The sequence below is a fragment of the Pantherophis guttatus genome, chromosome 2, assembly GCF_059756535.1.
Source record: "Pantherophis guttatus breed Tessera chromosome 2, ASM5975653v1, whole genome shotgun sequence".
NCBI classification, from domain to species: Eukaryota; Metazoa; Chordata; class Lepidosauria; order Squamata; family Colubridae; genus Pantherophis; species Pantherophis guttatus.
In genome coordinates, this window is record NC_142064.1 from 120,894,023 (window position 1) to 120,914,778 (window position 20,756).

Sequence of the window (20,756 nt, forward strand, 5' to 3'; positions counted from 1 at the left end):
TTCCATCCCATTCCCTCAGCAGCTCTCCTACCTGTACTCGTAGCTGCAGGCTGCGGTTAGCTTGCTCTAATTTACGCTGCCTCAGCTCCATCTCCTTGGAGCGTTGCTGTTCCTTCTGCAATTTGCGGATGTAATCTACTGAGGCCTTCAGAATAGTCCCTTTATTCCAGCGCATTTCCCTAAAATATGTAGTGGGGGGAGGCAAGAGAATAGGAATTAAGTGTCCTTAGATCTTACTCCATTTAATTCTGTAAAGGTAATTTCTTTCAACTGGGCCCTACAAATGTGTTGTACTGCTAAACCTCCAATGTTCTCAGTCAGCCTGGGCAAAAGACAACATTCAGCCCTGGATAAACCTTTCATTTATACTAGCAGTGGGAACTGAACCACAGGCACTGTATGACTGAAAAAACACAGGCTTCTCAAGGTAATGAAAATACAGCAACTTTCTATATAAACCGTTTCCCACACCATTTTATTGTATTCATGCATTCAGTGTTATATATCACCAACTACTGAAGTGTTCACAAGATAATTTCTACACTTACTGAGTAGTGATTAGTCTAGAGCAAGGGTGTTAAACTGGTGGCCCGTGGGCCGGATGCGTCAGGCACAGGCCACGCCCACTCCAGCTCCACAAAGGCAAAAAAAATCACAATACATCATGTGACATCTATGTGACGCAGCAAGTTTGACACCTGTGATCTAGAGGGTTGTTAAATAAATTACAACTAGCTATGACTATTATTGTACTGTATAAATACATCATTATAGTTGACTTTATACCAAAATCAAATCACTTTTTAAAACGTGTTATATACATCACTCAGGGAATACACAATGAAGCCAACACAAGCTTGTGTCACTTTTGCAGATAAAACTTATTTTGATTAACTAGTTGTCATCAACTTGTCATACTTACGGATCATTAGATTTGGGGATGAGGGTCCCCAGTTCTTTAATTCGGTCATTTATGTTAAACCGACGACGACGTTCAACTGCAAAAAGAGAGAGTTGTGTAAGAGGCCCTGTGGAGAGACAGAGGAACCCTGCTTTTGCTACAACTATTAATAATAAACACATATAATGTCTTAACTTTTCCAGCAAGCAAAGCAGTTTGCTTTTGTAGTATCCAAATGAACCTCTCAACATTCCTTAGATAAATTCCCCATTATGCCAAGTTACCTTCAAAGTAAGGTATATATTGTGATTGTATGGAATTATTCTTGGGCACAAAATTCAACTTCCAGATTCTTTAAAGGCAAAGGTTCCCAGCCTCATGGTTGTAAACATATATTTTGAAACACAGTATAAAGGCAAAATGTCAAAAATCTCAACCCACATGAATCTGCTTTAAGTTCTTCTGAGGCTGTTCTCCAAGGCTTCTGTTATTCAAATAATGCCACTGAAAAGTAGAAAGGGGGGTTTCTAAGCAGGGGTGCATCTTTAAAGAGAACTCAGATATACTGCAATCTTTTTCAAAACAAGCAAAATATTTTATTTGCCTTAGTATTTTAACACTACGGTTTTAAATTGGGGGCTAGCTCTTATTGTCGTAGTAACATTAAATTACAAATAATTTTGATCTGGCCTGAAACAATTAATAGGGCATTGACAGACATATAAATATTCTTAAAAATAAAGATGCAAATTATTTCAGTGGCTGGAAAATAGGGCTCTCTGTAGTTCTTCATTTTCCCATAATCAACAGGGAACTGAATTATGCACAACATAAACTATTCAGTGAGCCAGTTTGATGTAGTAGTTAAGGCATCAGACTAGAAATTGGGAGGCTGGGAGTCCTAATCTGACTTTAGGCACAAAGACAGCTGGATGACCTTGGGCTTTAAACCTTAGAAATGAGGCAATGGAAAATCAATTCTGAAAAACCTTGTCAAGAAATCTGCAGGGATTCATCCAGGCAGGCTCTGAGAATTGGATATGACTGAATAAAAGGGGAAAAATACTTATTACTATTTTATTTATTTTTTAATTTATATTTATAAAGAACTCAAGGCAGCGAACATATCTAATATTCCTTCTTACTCCTATTTTCCCCACAACAACAACTCTGTGAGTTGAGTTGGACAGAGAGAGAGTGCCTGGCCCAAGGTCACCCAGCTGGCTTTCTTGGCTATACTTTTATTATGTTTACTATTTACTTTCTTAGCATAGGCACTTCATTTTTATTGTGCAGAATGCCGGTTTTGTTAATTTGTCACAGGCTGTATGAGCATTGCATTTGACACATGCAGGGTGTAATAGCTTAATAACTGGTGTCTTTCTTTTTAGAAATCACAGGAACATTGATGTTTGACTGTCTCTGTCCTTTCATAAAAATGCATTATGTTGTCAGTATTTTCACCTTTTCCAATTCTATCAATAGAAATCAATTCAGGAATGTGCCATATTCCAACAAAGGACATCAGATCCTTCCTGAATTTGCGCACAGGACCTTTCCTGTGTTTGCATAAAATCTTGAGTTTGCACCGAACCTGAAACACAGCTGAATAATAGGGCACAGAAAAATGTTTGACAAAGTGCAGCATCGGGGGAAGAGAGAGAGAGAGGAAAGGAAGGAATGTATCAACCAATCTTGCCCCACCCCCCAATAAATGATAGACCAATCTAAGGCATCTCCTACATGCTGGCCCAGCTGCTTATTCTACCTCAGGCTTCTTGAGTGTTATATGCCTGGGAGCCAGTGGTGGGTTGCTACCAGTTCGGGCGAGCCGGTAGCGGAGATGGTGAGGTGAGAGCGAACCGGTTCACTCTGACCATCAGTTGGGCCCTCCCACCCGCCCCTGCGCTATACCTACTTATATTCATTCGTTTTTAGTCCAGCTGATGGGTGCGACAGAGCGGATTGCCGTGCCTCAGCTGTTCTGAAATTCAGTGCGCTTGCGCAAATCGCACACAAAGCGCGTGCGCGAAGCGAACCGGTGGTAACACTGGCTGAAACCCACCACTACTGGGATCCATTCATTTTATTCTCTCTGCCACTTCTGGACTGCAAGCGGGTCAAAACCAAGCTTTCCACAGTCCGCTCTCCACATGAATCAGCTTCTCACAAACCCACCTAGTATGGTATCCCTAGCTTCCAAGCCAACATATGGTTAATTTAAAAGTCATTTTCAAATGAAGCCACTTGATCTTTGCTTTCAACAATAATGGATCTTAGATTACCTGGATTTTTCAGCTTAAAACCCTCACTATTTACTAAGGATCCCATGGAAAAAAAATTTCCTCAAGGATTTCCAAAAAATGTTGATGCTACAAAGAAGTTTAAACATGGGTTTTCATTCAGTTAAAGAGGTCTTATGTTCGGGAGGGAGGAACACAAAATAAATATTTTTTTTCTCATACATAAAAAAAAGGAAAGTAAATAATTCTTCAAAGAAAGCACACAATACTTTTTCTTCTCTCCCAAAACATAAATTAAAATAGAGGGGAATGCTTAACTGATTAAAAATATGTATTTTATTATACAGTTAAAGATTACAAAAGGATGAAGGAAAAGAAAAGATACAAAAGGCAGATGAAAAACAGAACCTAAGTAAAAATATTGTGAAGGGAAATTTGGAATTCTCCCCTTCCCTTCTTTCCCCCCCAACCACTACCCACTATTTAAATATTTATGCTAAGCTGTTAATATTTAATATTATATCCAATATAAAACATTGGAGAATTTTGCTCATTCAAGACATTTCATCTGTTATTTTTAATTAAGTTTCTTGACTCTTTTCCTGGAAGCCATATGAATCAGCCTTGCTATGTAATGTGTCATATATAGGGAAATTGAAATTGCTGAGCTTATTATTTGTAGAAGATTACACATTTTTAACATACTTTGCCTTATTATAAGTCCCTTCCCATTCTTTGTTTCTTTGCATCATAAAAACAGTATTTGTGAAGTCTACTGGCCACGCCAGCACCTTTTGTAACTGCTATTACAGTTATGCTATTCAGAGATTGTGTCATTCTGTTATCAATAATGGACAGCTTATTCGATAGTATAATTTAAAGTTAGAAAATCAACTCTGCTATCTTTTGAGTCCTGCAAAATTTTGAATCTTACTCTCAGGCTTTGAAAATTTAAGATGTGCAAGCAGATCAAACCCATTCTGCACTGAAATACTGAGACCATAAAGCAGGCCGATATCTAATAAATATGTCCAATTTCACCAAATTTTACTCCTGATTTTCTTTCTCTCTCTTTCTCTGTTTTGTGCGCACACACGCATGCATGCAAGCAAACACGCGCACACACTGATGAAACTCACCTACCTGAGGGAGAAAAAACTGATTTGCTACATCCTGCTCATTTTACTCAGAATAAAGTCCTGCTGTTTTCTAAGAGATTGGAACTTAGTGGTCAAAGCACCTGCTTTGCTTGTAGAAGTTTGTAAATTTTAAGCTCTGGTGTTCCTATTCAAAAGGATCATGTAGGTGATGAAAATCCGAGAGAGCCAATCAGAGGAAATAGGACAAAAACCTTGACCTCATATAAGTCAGTTTTCTTTTACCAAAATAAGCAAATAAGCACATATAGGGGAATCTCATACAGTATACATGAAAATGCTTTTGTCCTTTTTCTCAATACTGAAATATCCATTTCAAACCCAAAATAGAAATATAGTTCATCCAAGAGGCCACTCACTTAAATTGTGGTTGTCTTTCTTCTGCCTTTCCTTCAGAAATGCTTTGGTTTCGGTTTCTGCAAAGGGGCATAAAATAAGACAGAAATAATAATAAAGCCATCCACCAGGTCCAGCTACTTTCTATATGGATCTAGAGACTAGAGCTGTGATGGCGAACCTATCGGTGGGCACAGGAGCTCAGCTCCAGCACGCATGCGTGTGCCGGCCAGCTGATTTTCGGACCTTCTGGGCCCACCAGAAGTAGGGAAACAGGCTGTTTCCTGCCTCCAGAGGGCCTCCAGGGTGGTGGGGAAGGCCGTTTTCACCCTCCCCCGACTCCTAGAAAGGCTTTGGAGGCTGGGGAGAGCAAAAAATGGGCCTACCATGCCATCACATGCCAGGAGTGTGGGGCGCATAGGGGGGGTTGCGTGTGCATGCGCAGGGGCAGGGCGCATAGAATTATGGGTGTGGGCATAACACCCACCACTCCCCGCTCCTGGCACACGATGGCAAAAAGGTTAGCCATCACTGGACTAGAGAAAATCAAGATGCCAGATATGGTAGTATCATGGTGCCACCCCAAACCCTTCTTTCAACTTTTAAAAGGAACAAATTCACTGATCTTTCCTCCTGTGTGGAGAAAGGGACATAATCTCTTGGCAGCTATTCTGTGAGCAAATCCTAAACTCCCCACTTCCTAAACTCCCACCATAGCGAACTCTGATTATATCCCTGTGTTCATTCCAACGTGGCACCTTTCAATGCTCAACTTCGGCATGTTTTCAATTCCTTCAATTAAGTACCTGACATTTCCCTTTTGATATTAGGCAGGTCAGCTGGGCAGGAGTTGCTGACAGTAACAGCTGGTTCCATCATTCCTGGGTTACTGTACACATTCAGGAGGTTTCCCGAGACTGGCAGCTGTGCAGAACAGAAAAGAATTTAAAGGATTTCCAGGCCAGCAGCTCAGAAAGTTTTGCTGTACTGTGAGATGCCTACTTTCTAATCTACCTTCCAATCTAGACCTCCCAATCTAGATCAGAAGGTGGTACCTGGAAGCTATGGATGGACCCCAAGGGAGCTTGTTTCCCATTAGTGGGAGTCTGATTCTACATCTCCCCAGTCCAGTCCAACACTCTGCCCACTACTTCATGTTGGTTTATCTTAATGACCAGTAGGATGCTCTCATGAAGAAATAAATGGGTACTATACTCCTTTGACATAGAAACAGAAGATAAAAATATATAAAATGTAAAAATATCTTCAGTAACAGGTTGGTTTTAGTGAATGATATTTACTAAGAATGCCTAAGGAACCAACCACTTGGAGTGGTTGGAGATGTACTTTTTAAAGCACTAGGGCCGTGATGGCGAACCTATGGCAAATGTGCCACAGTTGGCATGCGGAGCCCTCTCTGCGGGCACACGAGCCGTTGCCCAGCTCAGCTCTACCGTGCATGCGTGCGTGCCTCCTGCCGGTCAGCTGGTTTTTGGGTCTGTGGGGCAGGGGCGGGGCGCATGCAGTAGACGCATGCACAGAGATGGGGAGGTCATGCGTGCATGTGCGGGGGGCAGTGTGGGGGAGGCTTCAGTGAGGCCTACTAGGCCCAAAATGGGCTGCAGGGGGTCGCGCACGCATGCGCGGAGGTGGGGGGGAGTGTGGGGGGGCATGCACATGCAAGGGGGTGGGGCGTGGGGGGGCATTGCATTATGGGTGTGGCCACATTGCGCCCTCCCCCCAACCTCCCCCCGTTTTTGCGGCAAAAAGGTTAGCCATCACTGCACTAGGGTTAAAATAAAAACATTGTTTATTTTATTGATTCTACTGTGTTAGTGAGGAGGAAAATGACTGATATTTTCAAAATGGTTGTTTTTATAGTACTTTACTTGCTTCTCTCCATCTCTCAAACACTTTTTATACCAAGCAATTAATCTATTTGAAGAGCGGCAGGGCAGTCATCCTACTAGTCTGGTGGATCGAAACCAATAGAGAATCTTATGGCACAGTAAAGGCCTATGGGTCAAATAACCTTCCCCCTTCTGGTTTTTGCAGCAGCTTTCCCCTCCGCAGGTCTAGTTACCCAAGGTACATAGCCAACATTCTTTATTATACTGCAACAGTTTCTATAAATTTAGGGCACAAATCCTGTATTTTAAGTAGGAAGAAAAAAGTGGGAGGAGGTATGAGATGCTGCCACTCCCTTAGGGAGTCCTCGACTTACAACAATTCACTTAGTGACCGTTCAAAGTTACAACGGCATTGAAAAAAGTGACATGGCCATTTTTCACACTTATGACCGTTGCAGCATCACCACGGTCATGTGATTTACATTTGCATGATTGGCAACTCACTCAGATTTATGACGGTTGCAGTGTCCTGGGGTCATGCGATCATCTTTTTGCAACCTTCTGACGAGCGAAGTCAATGGGGAAGCCATTAACAACCGTGTTACCAATCTAACAACTGCAGTGATTCACTTAACAAATGTGGCGAGAAAAATCGTAAAATGGGACAAAGCCCACATCAAATTTCTCACTTAGGAGCATACATTCTGGGCTCCATTGTGGTCATAAATTGAGGACTACCTGTACTTTTCATGCTATCAACTTCCATTTGCTGAAGTCAACCTATGGCCTATGAAAATGTAAACCATACATTGGTCAGTCTTTATGATGTCACAAGGTGGTTTTTTTTTTCTATTTAAATCAAGGAACATAAAATAAAAGTTACCTGTTCCATCCTAATTTCCAAATCTAGGTTTCTCACCACCACTGCTTTTCCTTAAGTATCCATATGTCTTTTTTTTTTTTCTTTAACCAAAAACTACTCACAGTGCTGGGCATCTGCAGACCACCATAGTTGAGGATTTCGTCATTGTAGCTGGATTCCAGGCTGATAATCTCGTCGATGACATCATCAATCTGACAGGAGAGTGGACGGGATTAGATGTATCTGACATTGGGGGGGGGGCTACTGGAAATATTCAACAAGCAAGAATGGAGGGAAACGGCAAAGAAAGGCTGTGGGAATAGGAGAGATGAAAGGGATCGGGGAATTTCTACTCACTTCTTTCTCAGAGTTGGAACCAATGTTGAGCATCGCCATAGGGCTATTGGGGGCACTGCCAGTGCTTCCTGCCACTCCCTGCTGGTGAGCCAAACCGGGCGGGGCCTCCGGACCTGAAACAGCCTGTGGGGAGCAGGTGGGTGCACCAGGGCTCGTTCCGCTTAATGCCTGTGTTGACATCTTGCTCCCCATAGCTGTAGAAAGATACTGTTTGACTTGCTGTCTCTGTGCCTGCTGGATGTGGTACTTTGTGGGGTTCTCCAAGTGGGTTTGAACCTGAGTTCAAGTGAGAAAAAGAGGGGGGAAAGTATGAGTCAACCATCACTTGGGCAGTGCCATTCAACTATTTGCAAGACAGCTTTCCAAGCATACAGAAATCCTTGAAGGCAACGCAAGCTGAGTTTGTCCCTAAATGAACTGCTCACCCTCAGCTATGCACACAAATATAATCAAATTAACAGAAGGAGCCAAGATTATGCCTGTCAGGCATAGACTGCTGTCACAACTAATCCTCCATGCTGTTCCCAATGAATTCAAATTTACACTTCAAATTTGCACCTTGGGTGAAGAGGTGCCACTGCACCTTCAGCATAGCCTTGCATCGGGAGATATGAAGGCCAGGAAAATGGACATCCAGCCAGCTTGAACTTAAATCTATTTTCAGAGAATTTGCCAAATCTAATTGTAAATTAGATTTACAAATAGCTGACCTAAAGGACACTGACATATTGATGTCCCTTTCCTTTTATCCAATAGGAGAACTAGATTCTCAGTAGCCAATCACAGGTGTCCCAAGGAATACCTAATACACAGATCCCCCACATGGGCACCCTCCAGAAGAGTGTACTTCAACTCCCAGCATTCCCTAGCCAAGACGAGCATTGCTGAGAATTCCAGGAGTTGTGGCCTTCCATCCACCTGCTGTAAAAGGCAACAGGACTTTAAGTACCTCAGGAGCCAAATGCAACATGACACAAGGAATAAATAATACAGTCTCCTCCAACCTGAGGGCCTTCCAGATGTTTGGACTTCCAATTCCCAGAGTTCCTCTTCAGAGTGGCCAAAAATGTTGAACTATGGATGTCCAATGTAATAAGATATACTGTGTACCAGATCAAAGAATGCAGTTCTCAGACTTTTGCACTGAAAAGGAGGCTATGTCATTCTGTCCTATGACTACAGTGATATGGATGCAAGAAAATGGAACTGGGTGAAAGAGCACTTAGGCCAAGCAGTTATGATCTAAAATAAGAGGAAGGGCAGAGAAGCTACCTTAGGGCTCCAAAAGCAGTTCCAGTTTATTGTGTATCCTTTGTAAATATGAAAATATTTCAAGTGAAGGAGAATCCTTTTCAGATGGCCTTTCAATCTCAAAGACATGGTACCAACCTCTTCTTCTAACTAGCTCCTTTTGCTAGGATGAAACCTGATTTCTCTCCAATGCAGAGTTGCTTCCTCTTTTCTCTTACCTTCAATACCTCCACAGGCACCTGGGCAGGTGCAGGGCGAGCTAGTGGGCTCACAGAAATAGCCGGTGTGGCTGATGCAGCGGGTGCAGGAGTGAACTGAGCTGCCTGTTGCTGCTCCCGACGTTCCTGTTCTTGCGTCTGTGCCCGCATAAGCTGCTGCCGGAGTAGAACCCGGGACGACATGTTAGGACTTTGAGCTGGGGCCCTTGGAGGGCTGGAAGGAGGAGAGAGAGAGAGAGAGAGAGATCATCAAAATCATTTTTCTGCTCTGGCCAGTAAATTCTCCAAAGAAGCCTCACTGCTGAGAGAATACCAGCTCCTGAATACAAGTGGGACATATTTTTTTAATACCCTACATTAAGTAAGCCACCGAGACTTGTCAGAATGTAGCACAACAGAAATGCAATAAATAAATAAAGCAGGCTATTATATTGAGCGTAATTAGAATAGACTTTTGTTAGATAAAGCTTTCTTTCCACTAATGGACCAATGATGCATTAAATAGTATACATGCAAGGTACAGTATATATTTCCTGATGCCCAGTAAAGGCAATTGTTGATACAGGTTGTCAGGTTGCAGGCTGACAACAGTCCTCAAGGACCCATCTCCTGAAAATATTTTAGGTTGATTTTGTTGGATTGCCCAACAAAATCAACCCAGAGTTTTCTCTCAAGGCACAAACAACCAGGCTCAAATTATCTTATTCTGCATACTATGTGAAGGCCTAGCTTTTGGCCCAGGCTAGGATGCTGAGACACATGGAAGGAAAGAGAAAAAGAGGATGACCAGTTATTCAGTAATTGTGGGGTGCACTTTTCAAAGATGAGTTCAGTTATTGTGGGGTGCACTTTTCAAATACCTGAAAGACTAGGCTAGGGACAGGTCAGGGGTGAAATTTATTTATTTATTTATTTATTTTATTTTATTTTGAATTTATATACCGCCCTTCTCCCGGAGGACTCAGGGCGGTGTACAGCCACAAATAAGAAACATAAAATACAGACATTAAAAACAATTAAAAGAATATATATCTATTTGGCCCCATAATTTAAAAATCCAGCAGGTTCTGGAAAATCAGTAGCGGAAATTTTGAGTAGTTCGGAGAACCGGCAAATACCACCTCTGGCTGGCCCCAGAGTGGGGTGGGAATGGAGATTTTGCAATATCCTTCCCTCAGGAATGGGGAGGGAATGGAGATTTTGCAGTATCCTTCCCCTGCCACACCCACAAAGCCATACCACTCCCACAAAGCCACACCACGCCCACAAAGCCACGTCCACAGAACCGGTAGTAAATAAATTTGGATTTCACCACTGGGACAGATCCTCAGGGAGAGATTCTGTCTTTGACTCTATGGGGTCGCTAAGAGTTGATACCAACTTGATAGTACAGAATCAATCATGACCAAAATAGGCTTTCCCTAGAAAACTTTATTTCACAACTAGATGTAATCATGGCCAAGTGAAAGAGAACCCCGCCCCCTTCCATTGATATCTACTAATAGATTGTTCTGAAGGAAGATAAAGTGGCAGCTAAGAACTTCACTTGGAAGAAACTACAGTGAGAGACAAGGCAATTTTATATTGTTGTCTTACATTTTTTTGTTTAACTTGGTTTTTTCCTCCAAGGCAACATAGAACACCCCCACCCCCCCACACACACGCATTTATCCTCACTGACCAGATTAACATAGATGGAAAAACACTATCAGATTTTATCATTAATGGCCGAGTAGACATTTGAATGTTAAACACTGTAACCCTAATCTACCATTCTCTAACCATTACTCTATCCTGGCTACTTCTAGAATTGCCAGAGAACAGTAGAGAGAGACACACGTGCTTCAAGGAAATTTAAAATCGGAATTATTAAAACAGAGCTGGAGTCATAGTTGCCTGAAAACAGGGGTGCTTTCCAATCTGTTCAATCCCATCAAACTTCAACTGAAAAATGGGGGACACGTACATTAGAATATAGATTCCAAATTGAAAAAAAAAAATTGTTTAGAGGACATTTAAAAGCAACACACTCTATTATCTATTTTATAATTATATTGTTGCAAAGTTGGCCACTTTGATTACTAAGACTCTTGACTGCTCAGAGATTGATAACAATATTGCTGCTCATAAACTCCAAACTAAGAAAAAGGCAACTAAGATACAGAATGTAAAATCTGGAATTTTTTTTTTTTAAAAAAAAAAGAGGGGGAGAGAAGGGGAAAAAACCCTCTCAAACTTCTTGAATGGGGAGAGAAGCTTGAGGGTTTAGATCAGTGGTGGGTTTCAAAATTTTATACTACCGGTTCTGTGGGCGTGGCTTGGTAGGCGTGGCAGGGGAAGGATACTGCAAAATCTCCATTCCCACCCCATTCTAGGGAAAGGTTACTGCAAAATCTCCATTTCCTCCTGATCAGCTGGGACTTGGGAGGCAGAGAATAGATGGGGGCAGGGCCAGTCAGAATTTTTACTACCAGTTCTCCGAACTACTCAAAATTTCCACTACCAGTTCTCCAGAACTGGTCAGAACCTGCTGAAACCCACCTCTGGTTTAGATACTGTCATCATTGTGCTGTATCATTCAGTTGTATCTGACCCTTGGCCACCCTATGGATCAGCAGTCTCCATGCCCCTCTGTCTCGCACCACCTCCTTCAAATCCGCCATAGTCATTCCGGGGATACAATAGTTCCTGCTAAAGCTGATCAGCAACCAGAGTGGCTTAGGGGTCAAATTCCTGTTTAAAGGGATATCTTTACCCAAATCAACACATTTCTTAAATGTCTCTAATTTACTCTCCTTCACCTTTTCTGACTCTCTTTTAAAGTGTATGTGCATTGCACACACATTGCAATTTGCAGGATGTTACAATTCCACATATGCTAAGACAAGAGGTACTCTAAATCCCCCTTTGCTTAAAATAAAACAGATGACTTTATTGACTCATATTCCTCTCTGGGATCTCATCTCACTCCCGTTTACAACTATAATTTCCTCAGGTCAAAGTCCTTCCTTTACTCTACTCCTCATAGTGTCATATCTTTCCTAAAAGCAGAACTCTGTCAACAAGAGAAAGAAAAAAACCCTCCAAAAATTCCTGGACAAGAATCTGAAGGAACTTTCCATGTAAATACTGCACATAGAAAGAACAGAAGAGAAGAGAATAACAGAACTGGAAAGAACCTTGGAGGTCTTCTAGTCCAACCCTCTGCTCAGACAGGAAACCCTACACTATTTCAGACAAATCTTGTCCAATCTCGTCTTAAAAACTTCCAGTGTTGGAGCATTCACAACTTCTGGAGGCAAGCTGTTCCACTGATTAATTGTTCTAACTGTCAAGAAATTTCTTCTTAGTTCTAGGTTGTATCTCTCCTTGATTAGTTTCCTTCCATTGCTTCTTGTCCTGCCTTCCGGTCAGTGGTAGGTTTCGAATTTTTTTACTACCGGTTCTATGGGCGTGGCTTGGTGGGCGTGGCATGGCTTAGTGGGCATAGCGGGGAAGGATACTCCAAAATCCCCATTTCTTCCCGATCAGCTGGGACTTGGGAGGCAGAGAATAGTTGGGGGTGGGGCCAGTCAGAATTTTTACTACTGGTTCTCCGAACTACTCAAAATTTCCGCTATCAGTTCTCCAGAACTGGTCAGAACCTGCTGAAACCCACCTCTGCTTCCAGTGCTTTGGAGAATAGCTTGATTCCCTCTTCTTTGTGGCAGTCCCTGACATATTGGGACATCACTATGTCACCCCTAGTCCTTCTATTCATTAAAGTAGACATACCCACTTCCAGCAACAGTTCTTTATGTGTTTTAGCTTCCAGTCTCCTAATCATCTTTGTTGCTCTTCTCTGTACTCTTTCTAGAGTTTCAACATCTTTTTTATATTGTGGCAACCAAAACTGGATGCAGAATTCCAAGTGTGATCTTACAAGGCATTGTAAAGTGGTGATCTTGATTTTATCCCTCTGTTAATGCAGCCTATAACTATGTTGGCTTTTTTGGCAGCACACTGCTGGTTCATATATGGTGATCGTCCCACTAGGACTCCACGATCCCTCTCACAGTTACTACTATTGACATACAATAGTATTTGGTATAAAGAAATGTACTGTGAAGCTGGGATAAAGTGTAACATTGTTTGTTTGTTTGTTTTATTAGATTTATATACCGCCCTACTCCCGAAGGACTCAGGGCGGTGAACAGGCACAAAATAAAATACATAGATACAAAATTTAAAAACATAATTAAAACCAGATTAAATAATTTAGCACGAGACAATTAAAAATCCCAATAATTTAAAACAGATTAAAATTTCGATTTAAAAGAATTTTAAACAATCTAAAGGTAATTTGGCAATAAGTACAAACTTGAAGGGTAACTTTGCTTTGCATTAGGGAATCCAATAGCACATTGCGTAGTTTGCCAAGCTAGATATCTTGATACATCAGCAACAAGTTCATGAAATATGGATTTTCCCTTGGCTTGACTGTTTTCCTTATTACTATTTGAATTGCATTAAAACAGTGGGGCCCCCCACAAACTTTTGGGCACCAGGAACTGGTTCCGTGAAGAAAGGGTTTTCGGTAGACCAGAGAGGGTGTGGTTTTGCATGCTGGTTGCATATCACGGATGAGGCTTTGCTCGTTTGGTCCAGTTCCTGGCCTGCCACGGATCAATGGCAGTCCATGGACCAAGGGTTGGGGACCCCTGCATTAAAAGATTGACAATTTTACTAAATCCAGACGTCAATACGGATCAAGGAACAATCACCACACCACCAATTCCTTTGGCCAAAGCTCAATCATCCAACCTTCAACATTATTCTTACACGACAATCTTGCAACTGTTGTAAACTGCTTTATGATGGCAATATGCTATAGTCTAAAAATGTTCATGCGTAGTTAAACAAAGATGATTCAACTGAGATCAGAGCTTCAGATAAAGAACAGAGAAACATCTAGGTTCTAAATTGCGATGGCTATTTGTAGAAATTTGGGGAAATTCAATGTTTAATATGCTACAAGGGAAGAAACTCACATAATTAGAAGATATCATTTGGGAAACTAAGTCCAACTCAATTTAAGAATGTTTGACCAGTCCCATTTTAAAGTACGAGGGAATAAGGTTTTATTTTCAATATAGACAAAAAAGCTATATATTTAAATGCTAGGCAAAAGTCTACTATGTCAATGGAAGCATTTGGTATTGCTTGAATTTTATGAACCTAAATGTGTGCAAGCATTAGAAAAAAAATTATGTGAGAGCCATTTTAGTCTATGCAGGAAATTAACAAAAGAAACAAGATGCATTATTTATCTTAGCCTTAGCTTGTATCTCCTTACCTTCCTTTCTTTTTCTTACAGGTTTTCTTACAATCTAAAATCTCAACTTTATAAGTCATAATTTAAACTATCTGAGGGGTCTCTGAGATTTAGCAGAAAATACTGTAAAACCTGAGAAGGCCAATGATAAATAAAGGAAGCACCCACAATCAAATATTTTATTTTGAAAGCCTAGAATTGAAGGATGATGTAATCTACTTGCAAGTGACAGGATAAAATGTGCCAGAAGAATGAATGAACTGCACTTAAAAAAAACAAGGAAAATCCTCTCAATAATATCATTTGTGAAGTGGGGAGATGGGAGGCAGATGGGCTTGCTGATTACGTACCTGGCTCCCTGCCACGTGTCGGCTGCCCTGCCCGAGCTGCTCAACGTGATTGCCGAGGTGGCGGTGGAGACCCCTGGGCTTATGGTCATGGGGGACTTCAACTTGCCATCTGTTGGCGAAGCGTCTGAGGCGGCCCGGGAGTTCATGGCTTCCATGACGGCCATGGACCTGACCCAATTAATTCATGGACCCACTCACACGGGAGGACACACTCTGGACTTGATTTTTGTCTCTGGTCAGTGGATGAATGATCTTGAGATAAGGGAGATAGTGACTGAGCCCTTGTCATGGTCAGATCATTCCCTTCTTAGGCGTGACTTTCTAACCGCCACACCCCGCCGCAGAGAGGCGGAACAGCCTAGATGGTTCCGCCCCAGGCGCTTGATGGACCCTGATAAGTTCCAGATGGAGCTTGGGCCATTTCCTGAGGCTCTGACTCACGGCTCGGCTGAAGAGCTGGTGGCCGCCTGGGATAGGGCGGCCGCTGACACTTTGGACCGAGTCGTGCCTTTGCGGCCTCTGACCCGTCGCCGAGTTTACCTGGCTCCTTGGTTTTCCGAGGAGCTGAGGGAGATGAAGCACCGGAAAAGACGCCCGGAGAGCAGTTGGAGGTCTAGCCGTTCCAAATCTGACTGAACACTGGTAAGGTCTCATATTAAGACCTACCTAGTGGCGATAAAAGCGGCAAAATGTAATTATTTTCCGCTCTTATCACATCTGCAGATAACCACCCAGCTGCCCTGTTTAGGGTGACCTGCTCCCTCCTCCATCTGGGAGTGCGGGAGGATCCCTTGCAGGGTTGGGCTAAGGATTTTGTTCAGTATCTGCACGATAAAATCACTCAGATTCGGGAAGGCTTGGTCTCTGACTGGGTGGCTACAGACGGGATGATGGAGGCCAGTCTTGAGAATGTCATTTGGGAAGAGTTCGACTCTGTAGCTCCCGAGGACGTGGACAGGATACTGGGATGGCTGAACGCGACCACATGTTTATTGGACCCATGTCCCTCCTGGCTGGTGCTGGCCTCCCGGGAGGTTACGCAAGGCTGGCTCCAGGGGATTATTAACGCTTCTTTGAGTGAGGGTGTCTTCCATCCACCTTGAAAGAGGCGGTGGTCAGGCCCCTCCTCAAGAAGCCCTCTCTGGTTCCGGCTGTTTTGGCTAACTACCATCCGGTCTCCAACCTTCCCTTCTTGGCGAAGGCTGTTGAGAGTGTGGTGGCGCGGCAGCTTCCTCAGTACCTGGATGAAGCTGTCTATCTAGATCCGCTCCAACCCGGCTTCAGGCCTGGGCACAGCACGGAAACTGCATTGGTCGCGTTGGTGGATGATCTCTGGAGGGCTCGAGATAGGGGTTGTTCCTCTATCCTAGTCCTGTTAGATCTCTCAGCGGCTTTTGATACCATCAACCATGGTATCATGCTGCGCCGGTTGGAGGGGTTGGGGGTGGGGAGCACCGTCCTACGGTGGTTCTCCTATCTCTCTAACCGGTCACAGTCGGTGTTGGCAGGGGGCAGAGGTCGACCCCGAGGCGCCTTGTTTGTGGGGTGCCGCAGGGATCGGTCCTCTCACCCCTTCTGTTCAACATTTATGTGAAGCTGCTGGGCGAGATCATCCGTGGTTTTGGGGTGGAGTTCCATCAGTACTCTGACGATATTCAGCTGTACATGTCCACCCCAGGCCATCCCAACAATGCCCTTGAAGTGATGTCCTGGTGCCTAGAGGCCGTGCGGGTCTGGATGGGGAGAAACAGGCTTCGACTCAACCCTTCCAAGACCGAGTGGCTGTGGCTTCCGGCATCCCGATATAGCCAGCTGGTGTCATCGCTGGCTATTGGGGGCGAGTTACTGGCCCCACGGAGAGGGCTCGCAACTTGGGCGCCCTCCTGGATGCACGGCTGTCTTTAGAAGAGCACATGACGGCCGTGGCCAGGGGGGCTTTTCATCAGGTTCGCCTGATTCGCCAATTGCGTCCCTTTCTGGATCGGGACTTCTTACACACAGTCACTCAGGCACTCGTCACTTCCCGCCTGGACTACTGCAATGCTCTCTACATGGGGCTCCCCTTGAGGAGCACCCGGAGGCTCCAACTGGTGCAGAATGCGGCCGCGCGGGGGATTATGGGAGCGATGGGGCACTCCCATGTGACACCCCTCCTGCGCGAGCTGCATTGGCTCCCGGTGGTCTTCCAGGTGCGCTTCCAAGTGTTGGTTACCACCTTTAAAGCGCTCCATGGCACAGGGCCTGGGTATTTACGGGACCGCCTTCTGCCGCCGATAGCCTCCCACCAGCCAGTTCGCTCCCACAGAGAGGGACTCCTCAGGGTGCCGTCAGCCAGGCAATGTCGGCTGGCGATCCCCAGGGGGAGGGCCTTCTCTGTGGCAGTACCTGCCCTCTGGAACGACCTGCCCCCGGAGATACGTAGGATACCAGATCTCCGTGCTTTTCGACGTGCCCTCAAAACTTTCCTATTTCATCAAGCTGGGCTGGCGTAACCCCCCCCCCCCTTAGATATTTTTAATTGTAAATGGATTTTAGTTGGGAGGTGTTAAATTTTGGGGCAAAATTTGTTTAATTCTTTTAAAATTTTGAATTTTGTATTGGGATGTTTTTTATTCTCGGCTGTGCACCGCCCTGAGTCCAGCAGGAGAAGGGCGGTATAAAAATTGAATAAAATAAATAAATAAAAATAAATTTGATCTGATCAGAAATTCTCCTTCCCTTTATCTTATCCTAGTAATTGAGGAGCAGAAGGATAACAGCTTCACAGAGTCCAGTGACAGCTGTGTTTCAGTCTTCCTACCTGACACCAATGGGTTGACTCTTGAGTTCGTAGAAATTCTCGCTGGTCAGAGAGAGGATGTTCTCCAAATCAATGTCGGCCACGATCCCAGACTCTGGAGGCACAGAGCTGAGGCTGTTTGAAAATACAGACAAGGATTAAGACACAATGCTTATTTCTCTTTGAACAATTAAGATTTATCTCAGCCAATAAACTGAGACTTAGCTCCTCTAAACCATTCTCTATGTAGCAGGAGACATTGATGTTTGCTTAATAACCCCGTGACATCCTTTCTTAGATAAATCAGACCTGCCAAGGCCACCCATTCTTTAATCGCTGTATAACTGGACTACTGTAACAAACACCAATTGGGCCTATCCTTATTCTTTGGTCTTCAGAAGTTACTGTAACTGCTGCCCTGTTACCTGGGACAGATCACTCAGTATTATTCCAACTTTGTTGAGTCTATATTTATATGTTTGCTTCTAGTTTCAAATTCTTATTTTGAAAACTATTCTTGGCTTCGGGATCTACAATTTTAAGTTACACTTGCCCTGTATCTATATTCTTTCCCCACACATGCTATAATCAATGTCAGTGCTGAACTGTTCCTTCCTGTAGCATCTGAGGTTCAACATCTCCCAGAATAGGGCTCCTGCCCTGAGGAATAGCCTTAGACAGAGACAACCGAAAGCTGTTAAATGCATGTGAAAACTTTGCTTTTTTTGAAGGGATTAATTACTGATCCATTTGTTTGTTTGGATATCATGTTGCTTGTGATGTGATAGAGCAATTTCATTTTCAAAAAACAGAAGTGCTTCCTGTCTGTTTTTAGTATTTTCACAAACTAGGATAACTGGCTAGCAATCATAATCCAATACATCACAAATTTGAGGTTGTTATTTTTTTGCTCGTTATCCGCTGTTGGTTTGTTGCTTGTTATTTATTTGAGGGGTATTGATGATTTTTAACAGTTAATGCTGCTGGCCACTTTCATTTTTCTTTAGCAGGAAAACCAGACTTCAATAGTAATAGTTGGTAAGCAATCCTTAACAACCCTTGCAACTTTCAATTTTCTTGGCACCATTTTTACTTGGCAACTACCATGTTTCCCCGAAAATAAGACCCTGTCTTATATTTTTTGAACCCTGAAATAAGTGCTTGGCCTTATTTTTGGGGAGGTCTTATTATTTTGGGGTGTGTGGAGCAAGATGGGGCTCCTCTTGCCATCTTACCTGATTTCCAGCTCTGTCTTCCTAACCCTAACCAGAGAAAATGATGGGACCAGCTGTGCATGCGGGGAGGGCTTATTTTCAGGGGAGGGTTTATTTTTGGGGAAACACAGTATCCCCAGACTTTGAATAAATAAGAATGGTTCCTTGTACCTGCAAGTCACAGTCTTGGGCCATAAACAAGTACAGGGGAAAAGGTAGGGAAATTTCCCACAATGAAAAGGAAGTAGCAGAAATGCAAGTGGAACGTGATTCAAACGTTATACCAAGCATGATCCTTCACTCATCAAACGTTCAGATCTGAAATGTATACATTTATCTCAACCCTAAGATCATCAACATATATTTCAGGAAGAGTATGATTTACCCAAATGTGGTCAGAGAAAATATTTTTACTTCCCAAGCATGATTTTTAAATTGTGACAACCAGTAAGCCCTTCACATACATAGCTTACTAAGGTTTAGCTTCATACTTTGGGACTTACATCTTTCACAAAGATGGAAAGAATTTTGTCTTTTAACCCCAGGATGTTTTATTTTCAAGAATAAGGGGCTGACCATTGTTTCAATGTTTCTTTTTCTCTGCATGATTTGGCAAGGCTTTAGTGCAATGTTAACACAGTTCTGTATCTGATTACATGATCCAATTAACATCTTCCAGATGATTTAAACATTCAGTCTAGGACTGGAACCTGGTGAAGAAATACTAAGTACATTTTCCCCCCCCTTTCCTTGGCCCTTCCTGCAATTTTTAAAAACTATCTGGTCAGCTGTAAAGTTCTTTGAAATTCAGAAGCTTCCACGTTGTTTCATAATCCTTCAGTCTCATAGACATATTGTTACGAATTCAGGATATATATTTTTTCATGATTAGCTTAGCCGCTGTTACCTGTTTTGTAAGTTTCCAGGGATGGCCTTACATGTTTTGCTACTTGAGATGTTCAAATCCGATGATAAAAACTGGATTAGCGGCTAAAGTTTACTTTAAGATTAGCAATGGGTCCACATTTTTCCCTGCATCTGGGGACAGCAAAGACAGGGCCAATGAAAGGATCCATCAACCCTGACATCCAAGCTAGCTGCATCAAGTGTCTGCTTCATTCTGCCTAGCCACATATCTGATCCTCAGAAAACCCCATCATCCAAATTCTTTGATTTCAGCTGTTCAATTAAACAGCCTGTTGATATTTGAAAAATCCCAGATGATTGGAAAGCTTGTTGATTCAGTCACCTCAACAATTATTTCTTTTATACTTTTATTAACCTCATATTTTGCCTTTCATTTAGGAGCATAGTGCTGTGTACACAACATTCTTTCTTTCTGCTTTTGTCTGTAACAACAACCCCGTGAAGTAAGTTGTGCTGAGGGGGGCAGTTGGCCCCAAAACAACCAGTGAAGTTTCCTGGCTGAAGGAGGAACAAAATCTGAATTTTTCCCGTGCGAGACTAACATTATTATAGCACACTGTCTCTGAGTTAATTATTGTTATTAGCACACATTAGTCTTAGCAAGCAAGTTATTAAGAGGTGTTATTTTTTAAAAAAAATCCATACATATTTTATTAATAACAAAATACTGTTTATGTTTTGATAAGTTATGCTGTGTCTCTGAAGGGATGGATGTAACTATCTCTGGAACTTATGACTTCTAGTGTCAGCCCCACTGGGTAAAGCAGACCAGGAAATCCACTCTGCAAGAAGGCTAAAACTATTTTTATTGAGATTGACTATAATTATCTTGCAAGTCTGATTGAGCTGTACCTCTCTCTCCTTCTTATACTTAGTGGATTAGGGAGGCGTCTTCCTGAAGTGCGGCTGAATATTATCTCACCGTTCTGTACTTTAAAAAAAGCCTTTTGCCTAGATAATGGTTCCTGCACTACTCTGTCACAATCATTTGCCTTAC

General features: G+C 42.8%; 1 protein-coding gene across 2 annotated transcripts in view; it reads right to left on the bottom strand.

The window, feature by feature from the left end:
• Positions 1–20,756, bottom strand: part of TFE3 (transcription factor binding to IGHM enhancer 3) — a 47,000-nt gene that overhangs the window by 2,076 nt on the left and 24,168 nt on the right. For both annotated transcript variants that reach the window (XM_034434049.3, XM_087888694.1), the window contains exons 2-9: positions 17,640–17,753; positions 9,176–9,389; positions 7,707–7,982; positions 7,472–7,561; positions 5,444–5,561; positions 4,661–4,717; positions 923–998; positions 32–179 (exon numbers count right to left, since the gene is read on the bottom strand). In XM_034434049.3, the coding sequence (XP_034289940.2) occupies positions 32–179; positions 923–998; positions 4,661–4,717; positions 5,444–5,561; positions 7,472–7,561; positions 7,707–7,982; positions 9,176–9,389; positions 17,640–17,753 (1,093 nt within the window). The remainder of the gene's footprint in view (positions 1–31; positions 180–922; positions 999–4,660; positions 4,718–5,443; positions 5,562–7,471; positions 7,562–7,706; positions 7,983–9,175; positions 9,390–17,639; positions 17,754–20,756) is intronic.